Here is a 19,525-nt window from a genome sequence, read left to right as displayed (position 1 = left end):
TGAAAATGACAAGAAGAGCAGACTGACAAACTGATTTTACAGAGTACTAATCATAACTGTTCATTTGTTCAGGTCATTTGTTTTATTCCCATTAGTCATACACCATTAATACAGCGTTGCCACCTACTGGATGTATTTAAAATTGTGAAACAACCCAATGTAAGTGGTTAATTCCATCCATTCATCTTTTTTCCATGTCTTACTAGACAGGGTCGAGGTAGGTTCATAGCTTCTCTGGAACTAATTGGTGCAAGATAAAAATACGCCCTGGACAGATTGCTAGTCCAACGTTTATCATGGTAATTATGAGGCGTAAAAGGCTAAAGTATGAAACATATAACCTAGGTAGTCATTTACATTGATGTGGAACCTATTATTATTATTACATTAATGTGAATTAATTGCAGTCAGTTCTACAGAATTATGTCATTAAATTACCACCTTCAGATCGAAGCACCACAATACATGAACACATTTTACACAGCATAGTGACCTCCAAGCTACTGTCAGGTTTAGTGTGTAAGCTCTTGAATGTGCTCTTATCAGGGCTGTTTTGACAGGACAGTTCACTGACCGTTGCTGATCTGTGCATCTCTGGCAGGTTCCTTCAGATGACTGGGGTGGAGGGGGCGCGTCAGACAGCGCAGGGGAAATCCCGTGCAGACGGATGCGCAGCGGCAGCTACATTAAGGCCATGGGGGACGACGACAGTGGAGACTCAGATACCAGCCCTAAGACGTCACCCAAGCGCTCCCTCATCGCTCAGAGAGAGGCCTTCCGCCGCTCTGTCAGCATGGACCAGCGCTCCACTACCACCAAGTGTGTGACACTCTCACATTAGAAATTAATACATTTCTAGTGTTTTGTTGAAATTCTTATCTAGAGCAGAAGGATTAGCATTAGGAGTCTTGCCCATGATAATTTATTGGTGTTGTCAGGAATTAAACCCACTACACAACAAGTGTCACTGTGTTGATTATAACATGTTAATCTGCTTATATTATATTATGTAATTATTAAGCATGTCTAAGGTCTACTTATTTAATGTATGTAGTACTGTGAGTCTAATTTAGCTGCAAGCTTATGTCAACCAATTAGCATTATGGGAACTGCATGCCATTGGCCATCACTCATTATCTTGCTGTGGTCTCAAATTGACTTTATTTTGACTCATTTACTTTATTCTGCCATGTCAACTTTTTTTCAGTTTGTTTTCCTGCATTTGTGTTCGTATTTTCTTGATTTTATATACACTATATGTGTAGTTGGACCACCTTTAGCATTGATGGTGGCACACATTGGCTGTGGAAATGTGTTGATAAGTTTCTGCAATGTCACAAGATTTATTTCAATCCAGTGTTGCATTAATTTTTCACCAAGATCTTGCAGCAGCATTGATGATGGTGGAGTCTGACCACTGCACAAAGCCTTCTCCAGAACATCCCAAAGATTCTCAATGAGGTTAAGATCTGGACTCTGTGGTGAACAATCCATATGTGAAAATGATGATCTCATGCTCCCTGAACCAGTCTTTCACAATTCCAGACAATTTAATCCTGCCATTGTCATCTTGGAATATGTCCGTGTCATCAGGGAAGAAAAAATCCATTGATGGAATAAGCTGCTCTATATTCAGTATATTCAGGTAGTCAGCTGACTCATTCTTTCAGCACATACTGTTGCTGAACCTAAACCTGCAGACCAACTGCAGCATCAACCCCACAAAATTTGCTTAGTTATGTCCAGGTGGCGTTTTTTTGTTTTTGGCCAGGCAGTGTATAATGGTTAATGGTAACGTATCAAATTCAGAATGCAAAACATTTTCCAAACATACTAGAATAGTTTAGTTGTCTCACATCAGTAGTCAAACCCTTTAAAAATAATTGAACGGCTTCCATAAAGACCATTTAAAATGTTTTTTTGATTTTTCATGGCTTACAGAACCACTGCCTTGAAAACCTACTTTAAATGAGTGCACTTATTAGCTAAATTAGATTCATTTTTAACTTCAAAACAAAAGGAAATGAATGCTCTTTTGATTTCTTGCTGAGCTACCTTAAACCTTATTTTTATGCTGAATAAAGCTAATTCTTTATCACTTTTTTTTCTCTTCTCTGCAGGTACTCCTGTAAACAGTGCACAGATTCCTACTCCAACAGCCGTACCACGCCCAAAGGACACGCTCGCTCTCGCAGCTACACGCGCTCCCTGACCAGCTCACAGGTAACATACTGCTGTTCCAGTCAGTGACGTTCCACCTTGTCCCAAGAACAATACAATTCTCATTAGCGCAGTTTCATTATCCGTGTCCGCTGGAGCTTAACTTAATGTGCCACTAGAAGAGTTTCTCTAATACAAAGGCCAAGCTCTGATTCTCTGATGTCATTTCTCTTCTGCTTCCAGTGTATAACTTCATGGTCATTCATTATTTGTGAAAAGCATGACAAATGATCTCTGCTTCCACTACAGTCTGTCCTCTGGCCAGCTGATCAAAGCCAGTAGAGTGTGCCTTTGTATTTTTCCGTTGGCACAAAAAATCTGTAGTCTATTATGTTCTGTGTTTCACCAGATTCCAGAAATATATCATAATCATACAGAAGAGATGAATAACATTAAACAGTGTATGTATTTTGTATCCATCCATGTGTGGGTTTATGAGCATGTTATGTCACTATTCATAAGATGATATTAGGTGTTGTATGAAGTTAATTACATTGTATTGATGATATAAAGGGCCTTTATTTTATGTGACAGTTATTTAAGCATTGTTCTGATTGTAAAATTTATAGATATCTAGTTACAATTCCCATTAAATTGCATAATTCTTTTTTATCACATATTCTCCCAAATTTACAAGGCCAATTACCCAACCCACCCATTAGGACTCCTCATTAGCCATGCCCCACCACTAGTACATGCCTCCTCCGATACATGTGAAGTCAAACACCGCCTCCTTTTAAACTTCTGCTGATGCAGCATTGCTGAGTAGCATCACAGCGCACTCGGAGGAAAGCGCACCGACTCGGTTCTGATAAATTAGCTCACAGACGCCTTGTGCTGATTCACATCACCCTTGGAATGATGAAGGGAAAGAGGGCGCCATCTACCCACCCAGAGAGAGCAAGACCAATTGTGCTCTCTCTGGGATCCGGCAGCTGATAGCAAGCTATGAGAACGGGATTCGAACCAGCGATCTCCCAATTAATTCTGAACCCTCCACAGAACTGATATATGATGTTTCTTAACTTGGCCACTTGTCACCTTATGGGACAGATTCTAGTATTGTGTCCCATGTCTTTGCCTTTCCCCATGTAATCTAATGCATGGAACCCTTGCCTGTGCCAGATGCGTGTAGAGCTTCCAGCATTGAATGTGGACTTAAGAGTGACTAACCCATCATCTCCATACATGATCATTACCACCCACTGCACTGTCCACTGTGAGTGGTAATGTCTTCTATGATGTATTCTCCGAAGACACAACTGGCACCCATTAATAACTTTAATAACTAAATAACTATAAGTCACCTTGCCTTGACCATGCTGGCCAGTGTTTAACCTATTGGTATTTACAAGCTGCCCCACAGTTAACACTTAATGTTTTCATTAATTCTTTCATGGGTTGTTATGTCAAAATACTATTTATTTTATTAAACAGGGTATTGTTCAGTTTGCAATTACACTTGGTTGCACAGCTGTGTATATATATATATATATATATATATATATATATATATATATATATATATATACACTGCTCAAAAAAATAAAGGGAACACTCAAATAACACAATATAACTCCAAGTAAATCAAACTTCTGTGAAATTAAACTGTCCACTTAGGAAGCAACACTGATTGACAATCAATTTCACCTGCTGTTGTGCAAATGGAATAGACAACAGGTGGAAATTATTGGCAATTAGCAAGACACACTCAATAAAGGAGTGGTTCTGCAGGTGGGGACCACAGACCACGTCTCAGAACCTATGCTGTCTGGCTGATGTTTTGGTCAGTTTTGAATGTTGGTGGTTCTTTCACACTCGTGGTAGCATGAGACGGACTCTACAATCCACACAAGTGGCTCAGGTAGTGCAGCTCATCCAGGATGGCACATCAATGCGAGCTGTGGCAAGAAGGTTTGCTGTGTCTGTCAGCGTAGTGTCTAGAGGCTGGAGGCGCTACCAGGAGACAGGCCAGTACACCAGGAGACGTGGAGGAGGCCGTAGGAGGGCAACAACCGAGCAGCAGGACCGCTACCTCCGCCTTTGTGCAAGAAGGAACAGGAGGAGCACTGCCAGAGCCCTGCAAAATGACCTCCAGCAGGCCACAAATGTGCATGTGTCTGCACAAACGGTTAGAAACCGACTCCATGAGGATGGTATGAGGGCCCGACGTCCACAGATGGGGGTTGTGCTCACAGCCCAACACCGTGCAGGACGCTTGGCATTTGCCAGAGAACACCAGGATTGGCAAATTCGCCACTGGCGCCTTGTGCTCTTCACAGATGAAAGCAGGTTCACACTGAGCACATGACAGACGTGAGTCTGGAGACGCCGTGGAGAGCGGTCTGCTGCCTGCAACCTCCTTCAGCATGACCGGTTTGGCAGTGGGTCAGTAATGGTGTGGGGTGGCATTTCTACCAGAGGTAGCCTGACTGCCATTAAGTACCGAGATGAGATCCTCAGACCCCTTGTGAGACCATATGCTGGTGCGGTTGGCCCTGGCTTCCTCCTAATGCAGGACAATGCTAGACCTCATGTGGCTGGAGTGTGTCAGCAGTTCCTGCAAGATGAAGGCATTGAAGCTATGGACTGGCCCGCCAGTTCCCCAGACCTGAATCCGATTGAGCACAACTGGGACATCATGTCTCGCTCCATCCACCAACGTCACGTTGCACCACAGACTGTCCAGAAGTTGGCAGATGCTGTAGTCCAGGTCTGGGAGGAGATTCCTCAGGAGACCATCCGCCACCTCATCAGGAGCATGCCCAGGCGTTGTAGGGAGGTCATACAGGCACGTGGAGGCCACACACAATACTGAGCCTCATTTTGACTTGTTTTAAGGACATTACATTAAAGTTGGATCAGCCTGTAGTGTGTTTTTTCACTTTAATTTTGTGTGTGGCTCCAAATCCAGGCCTCCATTGGTTAATAAATTTTATTTCCATTGATGATTTTTGTGTGATTTTGTTGTCAGCACATTCAACTTTGTACAGAACAAAGTATTCAATGAGAATATTTCATTCATTCAGATCTAGGATGTGTTATTTGAGTGTTCCCTTTATTTTTTTTGAGCAGTGTATATGCACACACACTGTACATAAGTAAACACACTGTAAAGCAAAGTTTGACTGGTGTGTTAGTCATTCACTCTGTTGAAGACAGTGAAGGCTTTTGCTTAACAGTGTTTCTAAAATATATTAGTGCAACCCAATAGAGCATGTTAGGGACTTTAAATAGGGTCTTTAATCAAACTACAAGTCAGTAAACATGCTGTATAATGTAACTTGTTACCATGTGCAGCAACATAACACATACAGGCATTGTACACAATACAATATACACTGCTCTGTCCTAACATTAAACCCACTCACATGTGAAAGCATTGTCCTTTTGCATATGTGCATCAGTTAAGAGCTTGAATTACTTTAGTTGAATGAATGTCAGATGTAAGTCAAATAAAAATGAACAGCTTAAATAATATGTGTGCCACTTTACCAGTGGTGTGAAAGTAGCCTTCCAGTATTTATGGAATTAGCATCTAATGTCTTGCTGCCAAATACCACAGGACACCTCGAGAGATAGTGTGAAGTCTATGTTTTGATGGGTCTGAGTTGTACAGGAAACTACATATTAGGCAGGTGTTTTTAATGATAGGACAGCATCTAGATCTCAACCCAGACATTTATCCTCCAAGTAGTGACATCTGCTATAGAGTATATGAATTGGATGAATAGTATAAATAAAAAAAACCACACAATTTTGACTAGTAGGGTATTATCTACGCTACTATTTGTCTTCTGGAAGCTGGTATCTGCCCTGATTTAACCTTTAAAACATTGTGTGTATATATACATTTTGGCAGCTGGGGGACACACTAAACCGCCAGTTTGAGTCGGTGTGTGAGACCATGTTTGGAGAGATGGAATCTCAGGCTGTGGAGGCTCTGGATCTGCCGGGCTGCTTCCGCACACGCAGTCACAGCTATGTGCGGGCCATCCAAGCGGGCTGTTCCCAAGACGATGACTGCCTGTCTGTCTTCTCTATGTCTGGCCCCCAGGGGAGCATGAAGGGTGGAGCAGGTGAGGGATTGTCTCTGCTGGTGTGTGTTTGTGTGTGTGTGTGTGTGTAATGGTATCTCTACTCTCTGCTCTCTTCCCTGCACCCTATCTCTGCAGTAACAGGGATTACTGGAGTATCTTAATGAGTTTCTGGATCTGCCACCCATACACTGCCGAGAAAACACGTCTCAGCTGAAGGCTTTAGATATCAAAAATAAAGTCCCTCTCTCTCTCTCTCTCTCTCTCTCTCTCTCTCTCTCTCTCTCTCTTACACAAACACACACTAACTCTGCCTCTCTATAACTCTCTCTGTCTCTGTGTGTGTTTCTGTTTCTCCTGCTTGTGTAAGTGTGTGTGCGCACGCGCGTGTGTGCGGATGGCCTCGTGTGCTCTTCTATTCTAGCTTAAAGCAGAAAATCTCACTGCAGATTTATTAAAGCTTCTGTGAAGTGTCAAATGCATCCATCTCTATACCCCCTAGACACACACACACACACACACACACACTAGAGGATGTCTATAAACCCAATGTCTGAAAATAGGATTTGAAACTCGATGGGAAACACACACGCACTGTGTGTTTTTGTCACAGTTCCCGTGAATTTTTATTGCGTGAATTTTGAATTGTATTGATTTTCATGTGTGTGTTTTGTTTGTGTTTGTGTATGTGTGTGTGTGTTCATTTGATGTGGCAGGTTCATGTGAACAGGCCCTGGTGGCTCTGCTCTCTGGCAGGCAGTGCGATGTAGTAAAGCACTTTCAGCCGGGCTATCTGAGATGAAGCAGGTGGAGAACTGCAGCTCTGCTCCTCCAGAAGGCTGAGAGCTTACAGAGTTGTTTTTAACTGCAGCTCGCTTTTCCCAGAAACGAATAATTTATCACCTTAAAGATAGACTGCAGTTAACTTCCTCCGTTTCCACTTATTTCTGCTTCCTGTGCTTTAAATGTTTAGCACAGAGTGTTCTGTTTAAAACTGGAAGACCTTTTAAAGAGACTTTTAAATGAATGATGTTAAAGATAGTTAGACAGAGTATTGGGACACATATTGGGATACGTGCTGATTCATATTTCATAGTGAAAGGTTTTTCTAAATTTTGGAACGTTACTGTGAGAATTTGATTGCATTCAGCAAAGTGGTCTACAGCTTGGTATCCCTATTATTATTATTATTATTATTATTATTTTTTTTTTTTTTACACCTGGAATTAGGTATGGTGTCGAATAGGTAGGTCCATGTTTATCTCCTACAGGGATTCATATTTTATCGACAATGCTTCTCTGTATTTGCACATCTGTATCAGTAATGTATGCAAGTTATTGTAGGCACTGACCTCCCTAGATCCGTTATTATAACCCTCTGTCTGTGAGTGATTACAGTACATATGTCCTCCCTTAGGAGTATGTAATTTCTAATATCTATGATATTCTACCAGTGTTTCCATACAGAAAAGGCCCACCTCCCCTTCCACCACGCATGTCCAAGCCTATGATCTCTGTGACGGCCCAGAGCAGCACCGAGTCCACCCAGGACGCGTACTTCCAGAACACCGGTCAGCCAGCACTGGGTCGACCCAAGCAGCACAGCAACTCTGTGGACTTGACCGAGAACAGCGGCCGGACCTCCAGGGGTGGCTACTATCCAGCCGGGGGTCCAGCACGGCTCAGGCAGAACAGCAACTCTGCAGAGAGTGTGGACGCCCGGGGGCTGAGGGACGCTGGCTACACCACAGGGTCGGGCCCCATGAGACCCAAGCATAGCACCTCTGCAGACAGCCTGCTGGAAGGACCCCGCATGCCAAGAGAGAGGGCTGGAGGAAGCCTGGGCAAGTCTGCCTCACTGCCCCAGAGCAGCATGACCTTGAGCAAGTCAGCACAGAGTATGGAGGATCACAGGCAGGATGGGAAGGGGCGCAAGTGGAGACCCTCTATAGCGGTCCAGGTAAGGAAGCAATGAAGCATTATAGTGAATATTATTATTAGTTTTTTTTAGGACATTGTCTAAAGTGTTCCCAAAATATAGGAATCCAAATCTGTCCTCAGAATTCTTTTCCTTTTTTGTTGCTGTGTTGAATAACGGAGGCATACAGCTCTGGAAAAAAATAAGAGGCTTCTTAATGATGATGTTTTTCCTTAATTAAAATCCTCTTGAATATAATCAAGAGTAAGATGGATGATCACAAGCCATCAAACCAAGCTGAACTGCTTGAATTTTTGCACCAGGAGTGGCATAAAGTTATCCAAAAGCAGTGTGTAAGACTGGTGGAGGAGAACATGCCAAGTTGCATAAAAACTCTTTGTTTATTATTTCAGCCATTTTTCATTTCCTGCAAATGAATGCTCTAAATGACAATATTTTCATTTGGATTTTGGGAGAAATATTGTCTCTAGTTTATAGAATAAAACAACAATGTTTGTTTTACTCAAACATGTAACTATAAATAGCAAAATCAGAGAAACTGATTCAGAAACTGAAGTGGTCTTTTATTTTTTTCTAGAGCTGTATATAATACAGCACTTTATACACTGACATGCCAGAAGTTATGGGATACAAGTACCACATCTGTATTGCGTGTGTTGTGTGATGCTATCTTGTGAGTGAGGCTGAACACTTCCCAGCATGCTCATGGCAAGGCAAAATGAATTATCAGAGTTTGAGCAAAGCCTGATGGTGGTTACCAGATGGTCGTTTCCAAGGTTGTGCTAGCATTTAACATCCCACAATCCATAGTGTCACATATGTCCTAGAATTATGTCATAGAAAGCATTAACACTCTGTGATTTGACATGGGTAGAATGTGGGATAGGTTGGTTCCAGGTGGGCATGGGCTCTGAGTGGGTTTGTATGAGTGTTTTTTTTTTTTTGTATGAGGTTCTTCAGCATAGTCCACCTTAATCTCACATGTATCCCGTCTAGTCCCTATGTGCACTGTAAAACCAAGAAGAAGGACATCACTGACCCTGATGTGGTCCATCTCTGACATCTACAGTATATGTGGAGCTAACATGAAACCTGTGGGCAAAACTTTTGCAGTGGTTTGCAGTTGTGTTGCCCATGCAGGCCTTTATGGGTATGTTATCTGGGATTTTAGGTAATAAAATCACCCAGCACTACCATAGACTCTTCTATCAAGCTTTTCTATGAGTAGAGGTGCCAAATACTAGTCCAGTACTCTATACTTTCTATTTCATATTGGACTCAAATATATATATATATATATATATATATATGTGTGTGTGTGTGTGTGTGTGTGTGTGTGTAGGTGGATAGCTCTGAGACGTTGTCAGACTCAGACACCGAGGGAAAAGCACTGAGAGAGGTGCACTCCATCGGTGTCCAAGTGGAGGACGACAAAAGGTATTGGCCCTTATTGTCCTTTCTTTTCTCACTTTCTTGTCCCGTTTTTCAGTTTTTCTCCTTGATTTTCTCTCTCGCTCCCCCAGCAAGTGTGTAATCAGAGGTGATTGGATCCACAATTTATGGGGCTGGATGGAGTGTAAATCACAGTGTGGGCTGAGCGGCGGGTGCTGGGGAAAAGAGCACACATGCATTCTCCCCCTGCAGTGTGTGTGTCTGCGTTAGGTGCACAGAGCACCGTGAGAGGATATAATTAGGCCCTACGCAATAAGCCAAAAAGTGTGAAATGATGTCAGAGTCATCCAGGCGGGGCTGATGAGCTCATTAGCATGTGCAGCATGTGACAGGATCATTACCCTCGTCAACCACATGGACATGAGGTCAGTGCCGGTCACAAGTGTTTCGTTCTTTTTCAAGAATGAAGACAGAGTCTGCAGAGACCTGTGACAGTATTGTAATGCAGGAAAAAGTAAATTTTAATTCCATTGCAAACTGTGATATTAGGGGTCGTACCAAGGATTCTGTCCAAACTTGTGGCTAGGGTTACATTTTCAAGAGTTATTGCTAACAAGTAAACTGTAAACCAAAATAAACCAGACTTACATATTGTATTTATATCTACATACATATATCGCAGCACGTCTGGTCTTCAACCAGCCAAAACGGGCACATGTCACCCCGCTGCTCATTGAGCTCCATTGGCTACCAGTTGATGCTCGCATCAAATTCAAAGCTCTTACAATCGCCTACAAGGTGATGTCAGAACAGGCTCCTTCCTACCTGCACTCACTCCTGAAGGCTTACGCTACCTCCCGGCCGCTGCGCTCCTCCAGTGAACGTCGCCTCGCTTTGCCAAACATTCACACAAAGCAATCCAGACTGTTCTCATACAGAGTTCCCCAATGGTGGAACAAACTACCTTCCACTACCAGATCAGGAGAATCTCTCACTATCTTTAAGAAACTCCTGAAGACAGAGCTCTTCAAAGAGCACTTACTCTCTTAACACCTCTAACACACTAACTGCTTCTAACCTCATTTCCTTCTTCCCCTTCTTCACTCCTCTATCCTATTATTCCCCTTTGACCTCCTTTTATCCCTATCCAAAGATGTTTTACCTTTAAACTTATTTTACATTGTACTTGACTATTGTAAGTCGCTTTGGACAAAAGCGTCTGCCAAATGTAATGTAATGTAATGTAATGTAAATAGAACAATAAAACAAAAGAAGTTCACCTCAAATCATGGCCATGGCAGTTAATACGTAGACACAATTGGACACATACTGTATATCAGAGATGGCTGTGGAATTGAATTGATAAAAGCAGGCTAAGGTGAAACTTTGGTAATAGCCTTAAAAACTCTACTGGAAATACTGTATGTGTACTGTGTATAAACAGTCAGGTTTGTGCCAGGAAAACCAACACAGGAACTCTGGAATGGAATTCTGCAAAGAAGTGTGGTCAAATATTTGTCCAGAATTACTGTCAAAAACTTTGGTTCAAATACCAGGTACCTTAAATTCGGCTATTTGGCACTCTGTTTAATAATTTGTGTTTGGTACTTCAAAAAATAATCTTTTTCTCCAGAAATACATATATAACGCTTAGCAAACAGCTCAAATCTAGTTTGAATTCACACACTTTAGTCTAGTGTCTGTGACGGTTAAACAGTAGAGTGTACAGCATTTCATTAGTATTTTGAGCTTTGTGTATGGTCTTAATTTTGTGTTAATGTTTTTTTTTGTTTGTTTGTTTTTTTTCTCCCAGACGAGCCCGCTTCAAGCGCTCCAATAGCGTGACGGCGAGTGTGCAGGCTGATCTGGAGAACGAAGGCTTCGGGGCTTTAAGTGTTCCCACACAGGACAAGGGTCTCCAGTTCGGCTGCTCTTTCCAGCGCCACTCTTCAGAGCCTGAATCAGCCGGTCAGCTGGTGGAGTACCGCACCGTCCACACGCAGGGCCAGTGGGCGTATCGTGAGGACTACCACAGCGGCTACTCCACAGAGCCCTGTCCACTGGAGCTCAGGGCCCTGCCACACTCCCACGGGCCCCTCCCTCTGGCCTCTCAGAGTAGCGTACCAGGCTGGCACGAGGGTCCACGCAGCCTGCCGGACTCGGGCCGGGCCTCACCCTGCCTCCGGGACGGGGAGTTCTTCCTCCGACTGCTGCAGACTGAGGTGGAGAGGATGGAAGGCTGGTGCCAGAACATGGAGAGAGAGGCAGAGGAGAACGAGCTGCCTGACGAGGGTGAGTTTTACAGTCTTTTTACAGTCAATTTCTTTTTGAGAATGAAAATATCGCTGTGCTGAAAACGTGCTGTGCTGCATTAAATGTGCACATCATTTCCAAATGAATTAAACATGTTAATTCATGTGGAAATGATGTGTCAGCCAATTAAAAAATTCAACACATTTTGAATGTGGCAGGTGTTTTCTTTAACAGCAGTCAGAATATGTAACATTTGCTGAAACTAAATGTTGATTTGACGGTGATAAAAGTGAAAAATATTAGAAAAAAGTGGAATTCTTTTATTCCACATACAAGTACAGTCATTGAAACAAGACTGAATGAATGATCTTCTGTAGTGGAACCCCATTTGAAGATTTAATACCGTTGCAAAGGCTTTAGATACACGGTATTGATGTCCATGTTTACTCCATTTATGTTCAGAAAGCACATGCAATTCCTTTTTTTTATGTAAGCTATCCAAATGTATTGATATACAGTATGTATTTGTATTGAGATACTTACAGTCTTACAGTTACTTTGTATATGATCAAAATGGAAGTCCCGAGCATAGAGCATATTTTGCACACAGCATGCATAAAACATGCAAAACATCTAATGGAACATCTGCTGCCCTTTGATAGCTCACACACCAACTGCATAACATTGCTTGCCTTTTTTTTTTTTTTTTTTTTTTTTTTTAAGCAAAAGTCATTGGATTACTGTATTTATCCAGTCGACTTTAAAACTAATATATAAAAATAGTTGCTAAGTGTTTTAATGGATTAGTAAGTAGGAAGTGTTGGGATTTAAGGCCAAGTTGCACTATGAAAAGACTGTATTAAAAATACAGTTACTTTATACACACTTTATTAAGAAGACCTGAACACCTACTCATCCATGCAGTCATCCATCTAATCAGCCAGTGTCAGCAGTGCAGTAGATAAAATCAGACTATCAGATCTGGGTTCGCAGAGTCAGGTGACATTCACATCAGCAGTCAGAATGGAGTAAAATAATGACATGATGGTTGATGCAAGACTGACAGGTTTAAAGATGTCTAGAACTGCCAAATTCCCCAGGATTTTTATGGTCTCTAGGGTTTAGTCAGAATGGTGCAATTAAAGAAGACATCCGTAAGCAAATGAAAAGTCTTGTTGTTGAGAATTCATCAGAGAATGGTCAGACTGGTTAGAGCTAACAAGAAAGCTGTACAAGCTGTTGTAAATCACAGAATACACAACACATTGATAACTAATGATTTATTTACATTGCACTGTTTCACTGATGCACACAACATATCCTATTTGTCTTCAGAGGGATACATAGTGGATGATGGGTCTGGCATGTTGAGTTGAGCCTAGACAACTTCACGCGAATAAATATAGCAAATGCAATGCATTTATCCAATCAGAAGATCCCCGGTGCAATGTATGAAAAATTCAATCCATATTCAAAGTTTTGAAGCTGTGTGCTCATAACATTCTGCATAACTTTTGCAACTTTTATTTAAAAAACAGCTTGATTTGTTACATAGCTACTGTATATTGTGATTATCATGCCATAGCTTTATGTGAAATAAATATAGCATTAAAGACAGAAGCCTACATCATAGACTATTTTCTTGAGCCTGATTCAACCCGCCAGAGGAAAGTGGTGGGAAATCTCGGCCTGAAATCTTGGGTTGGGTCGGGTTCGGGCAGGAAATCTAAGCTCTAGCACAGATTTACCAAATGTGGACAGTTAAACAGGTGTAACAACATAGCCTGATGGCCTGATAAATCTTAGAAGAAGAACAGAATAATGCCTTATTTAAACTATATGCTGAATATGTTCCAGGTTGCACGGTATACGGTATATACGTGAACAGTGAATTCAGTATTCAGAGATCAATACGTTTTCTGTGTATTCTGCACGGCTCTGCTGACAGAATGCCTGCTGATGGTGTTTGTGCCTTGGCATGAAAAATTGTAGAGAACAAAACCTAAAAAGGAAAGTGCAGTAAAAAGCAACATTTGGCTGCGACTTGCTGAATAACCTGGCAATCCATTCACCGGGCCTTTTATCTATCACTGTCCTTTTTTTTTTACTAAAAGATGGTGTGTCTTTATAAAATCAAGTCGACCCAATTATGAGGCATTCTCTTCATCTGCTTTGGCAAAATTAAAATAGTTGCAAACTCGCCTTTACTGAAACTGCTGTGAACTGACTGCATTTTGCACAGATCTGTTAAGTTAAAAGTTCTGTTTCTTTATCTGAAAAACAGGCTGATGTTTTTTTTTGCAGACGTCAGATACCTTTGTGTATCAAATTGTGCAGATTTCTTATCATCTGTTAAATCATTTAAATCATTTTGCATCTAACTGTGTGCAGATGCTTTCAGGGGGAGAAATGGACAGTGGGGGGTGTATAAACAGGCTGTACAAGTATCTCCATTCTGTCAGTATTACTCACTGTTTTTTATGTTCTCAGCATGTAGTTGTGAAGTGAGGCTGCAGTCAGAGGCACCGCAGCGTGGGCATTTGGTCTTTGGTTTTTGTTCTTTGCACAGATCTAATCTTCTGCCTTGCTGCTTCGTGTTACTGTTTGTAATCTGTTTCTGTCATTAGAGCGAATACACCTTCATACTGAAAAGGCTCAACATCTTCACATTTTATCAAGTTAGCTGCTGTTGCTGACACATTAACTTGTCAGCAGAGGTGACAACAGTGATATCGTGAACAGGAGTAGTGAGGAACGATGGAAATGCTATACAACTCCAAATCTGAAAAAGTTTCCTACATTTACTTTAACTTTTAATCCTTGCAGACTCTTGGAACCTGAGATATTTCATGATTTATCTGGTCAGCGTCATTTAATTTGTTAATATTCATTTAACTGTAAAAAGTTTGGGACAGTAATGCATTATTTACCACTTTGTAACATAGTCTCACAACATGTTTTTTCACATTTTGACACAGAAAATACCAAGCAATTAAATGTTTTAGGTGTTGCTACATTCTTCCTCAAAACACTTTAATTGGAGTGGAATCAATACAGGTTTTGTCATCATCAGATCATCAGTTTCAAAATTCTTCACACATTCTCTATTTTGGACAGAACAGGATTGCTGACAGGCCAGTCTAGTACCCATCCCCCTCCACAGCTATGCCTGTGCCTGTTGTCTTGTTAGCATATGTTGATCCAAGATCTCAAATAATTTTCTGCATTTATGCGGCCATTATAGAAGTGTAACTTACCTTTTCTAAATTCACTGTCACAACCAGAGTTGCTGCTGATGTCTAGACAGACAGTCCTTTTCATCTTTACTCCATAGCAAACTGTATCCATTTCTTACAAAAATAGATCTGGAATGTTTCTACTGTAATGGTCTATCCTAAATGCCTCTGAACCCGGAGAGGTTCCTGCCACTTTTGGACAAGGTTAACATACATTGTAGATGCGGTGCCACCTGAAGGATCGACGGTTGGCTCAACACAAGGCCTAAATTGCCCACATCCCAATTCTTTTTGGATTATGTTGCAAGAATGCAGGAATTAATGTATATTAACAAATAAAATGAAGTTGCTGAAACATGAAGACTAGCACGTGCCTTCTCCGATACATGTGAAGTCAGCCACCACCTCTTTTCTAACTGCTGCTGATGCAGCATTGTTGCAGTTTTGATACATCAGCTCACAGATGCCTTGTGCTGATTGACATCAAGTGATGAAGGTGAAAACAGCGCCATCTAACCACCCAGAGAGAACAAGGCCAATTGTGCTCTCTCAGTGCTTCGGTAGCTGATGGGGCTCCTGATCCTAGTGGCAGCGCTTGAGACCGCTGGACCACATGCTTATTTTTATTTAGTTTTCCGTACTGTCTTAAGCTTCTGATTTGGGTTTGTAGGTAGACATCCAATTTATGAGTTCTAAGGTGTTTACACAGCTTTCAAAAGTGTACTACCAATTAAACCCTTTAATGTAAACACAGTCTTAATTTCTTACCATCTGAAAACAGTCATCATCTGTGAGGGCTTTCGTGTTGTGAGCTTTCCTCTTTCTGCCCTGCAGTGCTGGAGCTGATCAGAGCAGCGGTAGGCAGTGCACAGATGCTCATGTCCCAGAAGGTGCAGCAGTTCTTCCGCATGTGCCAGCAGAGCGTGGTAAGCAGCAGGCCTTTCCTCTCACACGTTGGCCCGACTCCGCTCACTAGGGAGCCACTGATGAATTTCATTACAATTTCATTAGAATTCTGTTGTAATGTGTACAGAGCGACAAATGTGGGGCATTGGGCTTATTTTTACCACACATTTTTACCTCTCAGGACCCATCGGCGTACCCCCAGCCCACCACTCAGGACCTGGCCAGCTTCTGGGAGCTGCTGCAGCTGGCCATCGAGGACGTGAGGGTGAAGTTCCAGGACTTGCAAAGGATAAAGGACTCAGGCTGGAGGCTGCCTCCGGAGAAGAAGGTGAGGGGGGAGGCCCGGTCAGAACCACTGAGGGCCCAGGCCCGCCGCACAGACTGAGCTACCGATATGATACAGAGCAGCAGGGGGAGCTGAGCTAAAGAAGCACTGCTGTAATAAACAGCAACTGAGCCTCTAATGTATTCTTTTCATTCTGACATGCTAAATCCATGCTAATACTTCTGCTTTTACTACTACTTCTACTTTTACATCTGTCTAACCCAGAAGCACACCACTCTTGCCTTGAAAGATAATTGTTTAGCACAGTTTAAAGATTGACCTGTTTGAACACAGCTTGTGTATGATACTATGGTGATACTATAGCTTGATTAGTTTTACTAGAAGCAGTTATACAACATCATTTTTAAAGGATTTGACTGACTGAGGACAAATGCATACCTTCCAAAAATTGGATAAAAAGTACTGTTTTTTTTAGGTTTAGCTAACTGTAGAAGATTATTCACTTCTAATACCAGGTTCACACTACACGACACTACACGTACTTATGTCCTCAAAACCTATGTCCTTTTATCATTTTAAACTCCAGTTATAAGCCTTTTAAACATAGCCTTTTAGCTTTTAGTCATTCACGCATTCATGGAGGACTCACTCGCTGACTCTCTCTAGAGTTTAACAGTCGTTGGGGACAAAAGTGGTTAGACTCTCCATAAACGGCTCTGGTAAAGCAGGAGGTGAGTTTTGGACCCATGGTTCTCTCTTTCTGTGATCCCATTGGCTGTTTGTAGCTGCTGCCGGCGTCTGTCGACAATTATTCGGTGACAGTCTTTCAGTAGTTCACTCTACGTGACTGAGTGAGCGCCGAGTGATCCCCGTTTTGCCTCTGAGCAGAGTTTTTGTCTGAGATGAACGAAAAAATTTTGGCGACTAAAAAACTGGCCCAAAATCGTGTAGTGTGAACCAGGCATTAGTTTTTGTTAGATTAGTAAAAGCTAAAGATTTTATTCGAAAAAGGGAAGGGGTCCCAAAGGGTATAAAGTTGCTGTCCAAAAAGAAACCTGTCTGTTTTTAGTTTACTACCTTGGGTGATCACATGGATGATCTTTCACATTGTGTGAATGTTTTAAGAAGAATGGTCCAATAGAAATGAACCAACACTGCCTTCTATTGAAATTTAAGACATTCTTTTAGTTCTCCTGTACTGTTACTATGTTGGATGTGCATGCTTTTCTTTGGATAGTGATGCTAAATGACATCATTCTTTCTGGACAGCTTCAATGATCTTCCCTCACTTCATGGCCACTGTTATCTGACATAATAGAACAGGCAGTTAGTGTTCTCCTCCAAGCGTGTTGAGCTGTCTATCAAGTGTAATCCACTTGGTCCAGGCTTTTGTCTACCTGTTCCTACTGAGGGTCCACAAGTGCTTCATCTAATCCCTTCAGTGGGTTCTGAGTCTTTCTTGAGGTCTCGTTCCAGTTGGTTTTGCCTAGTACACCTCCAAGGGGATGCGACCAGGGATTTTTCATGGGATGCTTGAACCAGCTTAGCTGGCTTAGCAACGCAAAAGAGCAGCAGCACTTCTCTGAGCCTCTCATGGATATCAGAGTTTCTTATCCTGTCGCTAAGAGCGAAGCCAGCCGCTCACTGGAGAAAACTAAATTAGCTACTTGTATCCACAGTCTTTTGGTCATTACCCAAAGTCCCTGACCATCAATGAGGGTGAGCAGTAGACCGGCTGGTAAATCAGGGGCTTTACTTAAGGCTCCCGCAGTTCAGTATAGCCAGTGTTGGGAGTAACGGCGTTAAAACTAACGGCGTTACTAACGCCGTTACTTTTTTTCAGTAACGAGTAATCTAACTAATTACTATGACTGTAACTATAACGCCGTTACCATTTCCGACACCCCGTTACTGCACGTTACTTTAGCAGCTCTATGAACTTTTTTTTTTTACTTCGCTTTGCCCTGGTTAACCCCTCCTCTGTCCGGTGAACTTGAGCTTCTGGCCGCTGTGCCTGTGGTTTGGCGTGGTGAAGTGAGGCACAATTGTGACGATTTGCGTGCTCTAATCAATTCAGTGATTGCCGTGGACAACCCAAGTTCCGAATTAAGGACGTTAAGCTCTTTTTAGCTGCTCCGGTTTTTGTGGTGCTGCTGCTTTCTATTTTAGAGCTTAGATTCTCTGCCCGAATCCCACCTGACCTGAGGACCGACCCGAAATCAGGCTCCTATTTTTATTTTATATAAAGCTCTGGTGTGATAATCACAATGTTGCTAAGTAACCAATTATTATTGTTCACTAAAGCGAATGAAATAGCGAAAACTGAAAGTGAAAAACATTTGTGTTAACTGAATCTAATAAAAACGGTAATTAAAAGGAAAAACATAACTATCTCGAACTGTATTTTGTGTTTATAAAACTAACTAAAACGAACTGAAATTACTGATAGAATACCCTAATTTTTGTGTTTAATTTATTTATAAGCGCTGTTGTACAGCGTAGTTGTACAGCGGGAGTTGTTGTGCCGAGCGCGGCACCTCATGGTCCGTTAGTTCTTGTGTAAAGCGCTCGCGCTAGCAAGCCCACCCTAAAATGAACAGAAAAAAACAAAACAAAATAAAATTAAACTATAATAAAAATGAAAAATGTAATCACGTAGCTCTGGGCGCACGTGAACGCCTCCGCGTTTGACTTGCAGCATTGTGTGTAGCTGTTCTTAAAAATCATTTAAATTAAATAATAGTTCTATGCTTCTATGTTACAGTGTTAATTAACATAATTCTGATTATATTTCGCTCATTCAATCAGCCCGAAAACAGACAGTTTATGGGGCGGATCGGGTCGGGCTCATAATGACAGTTTATGGTTCGGGCTTGGGCACGAGAATGTGGGCTGTTATATTAATACCATTTTAACAGGCATTAAATTGTTGTTTTTGTCCATTATTTTGTTTTATATATACATATTTCTTTTGAGTGTGGCTTGGTTTGTTAAATTTCATCCCCAGACGCGTTTTTCCGCTTTTTTCAGTATTACAAGTTTTAGTAATTTTCTTTGGTTGTGTGGAGAATTTCGTTTTATTTTTTTGGAATTCGTTAGATTATATTTTTGTCAACATTTTGGGTTTATTTTCGTTTGTTATTTTTTGTTATTTTTCTAATAATAATAGTAAATGCATAATTGATTTCCTTTTTTTGACGGGCGAATAATAAAAAGTAACGCGATAGTTACTTTTACTGGTAACTAATTACTTTTA

The 19,525-nt window shown here is 41.6% G+C and overlaps 1 protein-coding gene across 3 annotated transcripts in view; it reads left to right on the top strand.

Moving 5' to 3' along the window:
• The window catches only part of dlgap3 (discs, large (Drosophila) homolog-associated protein 3), a 283,280-nt gene that overhangs the window by 256,594 nt on the left and 7,161 nt on the right, over window positions 1-19,525 (top strand). For 2 of the 3 annotated variants that reach the window (XM_022683199.2, XM_049475370.1), the window contains exons 5-12: window positions 602-819; window positions 2,121-2,223; window positions 6,083-6,299; window positions 7,712-8,217; window positions 9,539-9,633; window positions 11,402-11,880; window positions 15,912-16,003; window positions 16,165-16,311. In XM_022683199.2, coding sequence (XP_022538920.2) covers window positions 602-819; window positions 2,121-2,223; window positions 6,083-6,299; window positions 7,712-8,217; window positions 9,539-9,633; window positions 11,402-11,880; window positions 15,912-16,003; window positions 16,165-16,311 — 1,857 coding nt within the window. Of the gene's footprint in view, window positions 1-601; window positions 820-2,120; window positions 2,224-6,082; window positions 6,300-7,711; window positions 8,218-9,538; window positions 9,634-11,401; window positions 11,881-15,911; window positions 16,004-16,164; window positions 16,692-19,525 lie in introns of those variants that run through there. The other variant, XM_049475371.1, reaches the window with a different exon arrangement.

This window comes from Astyanax mexicanus, chromosome 3, assembly GCF_023375975.1.
Source record: "Astyanax mexicanus isolate ESR-SI-001 chromosome 3, AstMex3_surface, whole genome shotgun sequence".
In the NCBI taxonomy this organism is placed as follows: Eukaryota; Metazoa; Chordata; class Actinopteri; order Characiformes; family Acestrorhamphidae; genus Astyanax; species Astyanax mexicanus.
Note: the sequence above shows the minus strand (reverse complement) of the source record. Positions and strands in the feature narration are given on the sequence as shown.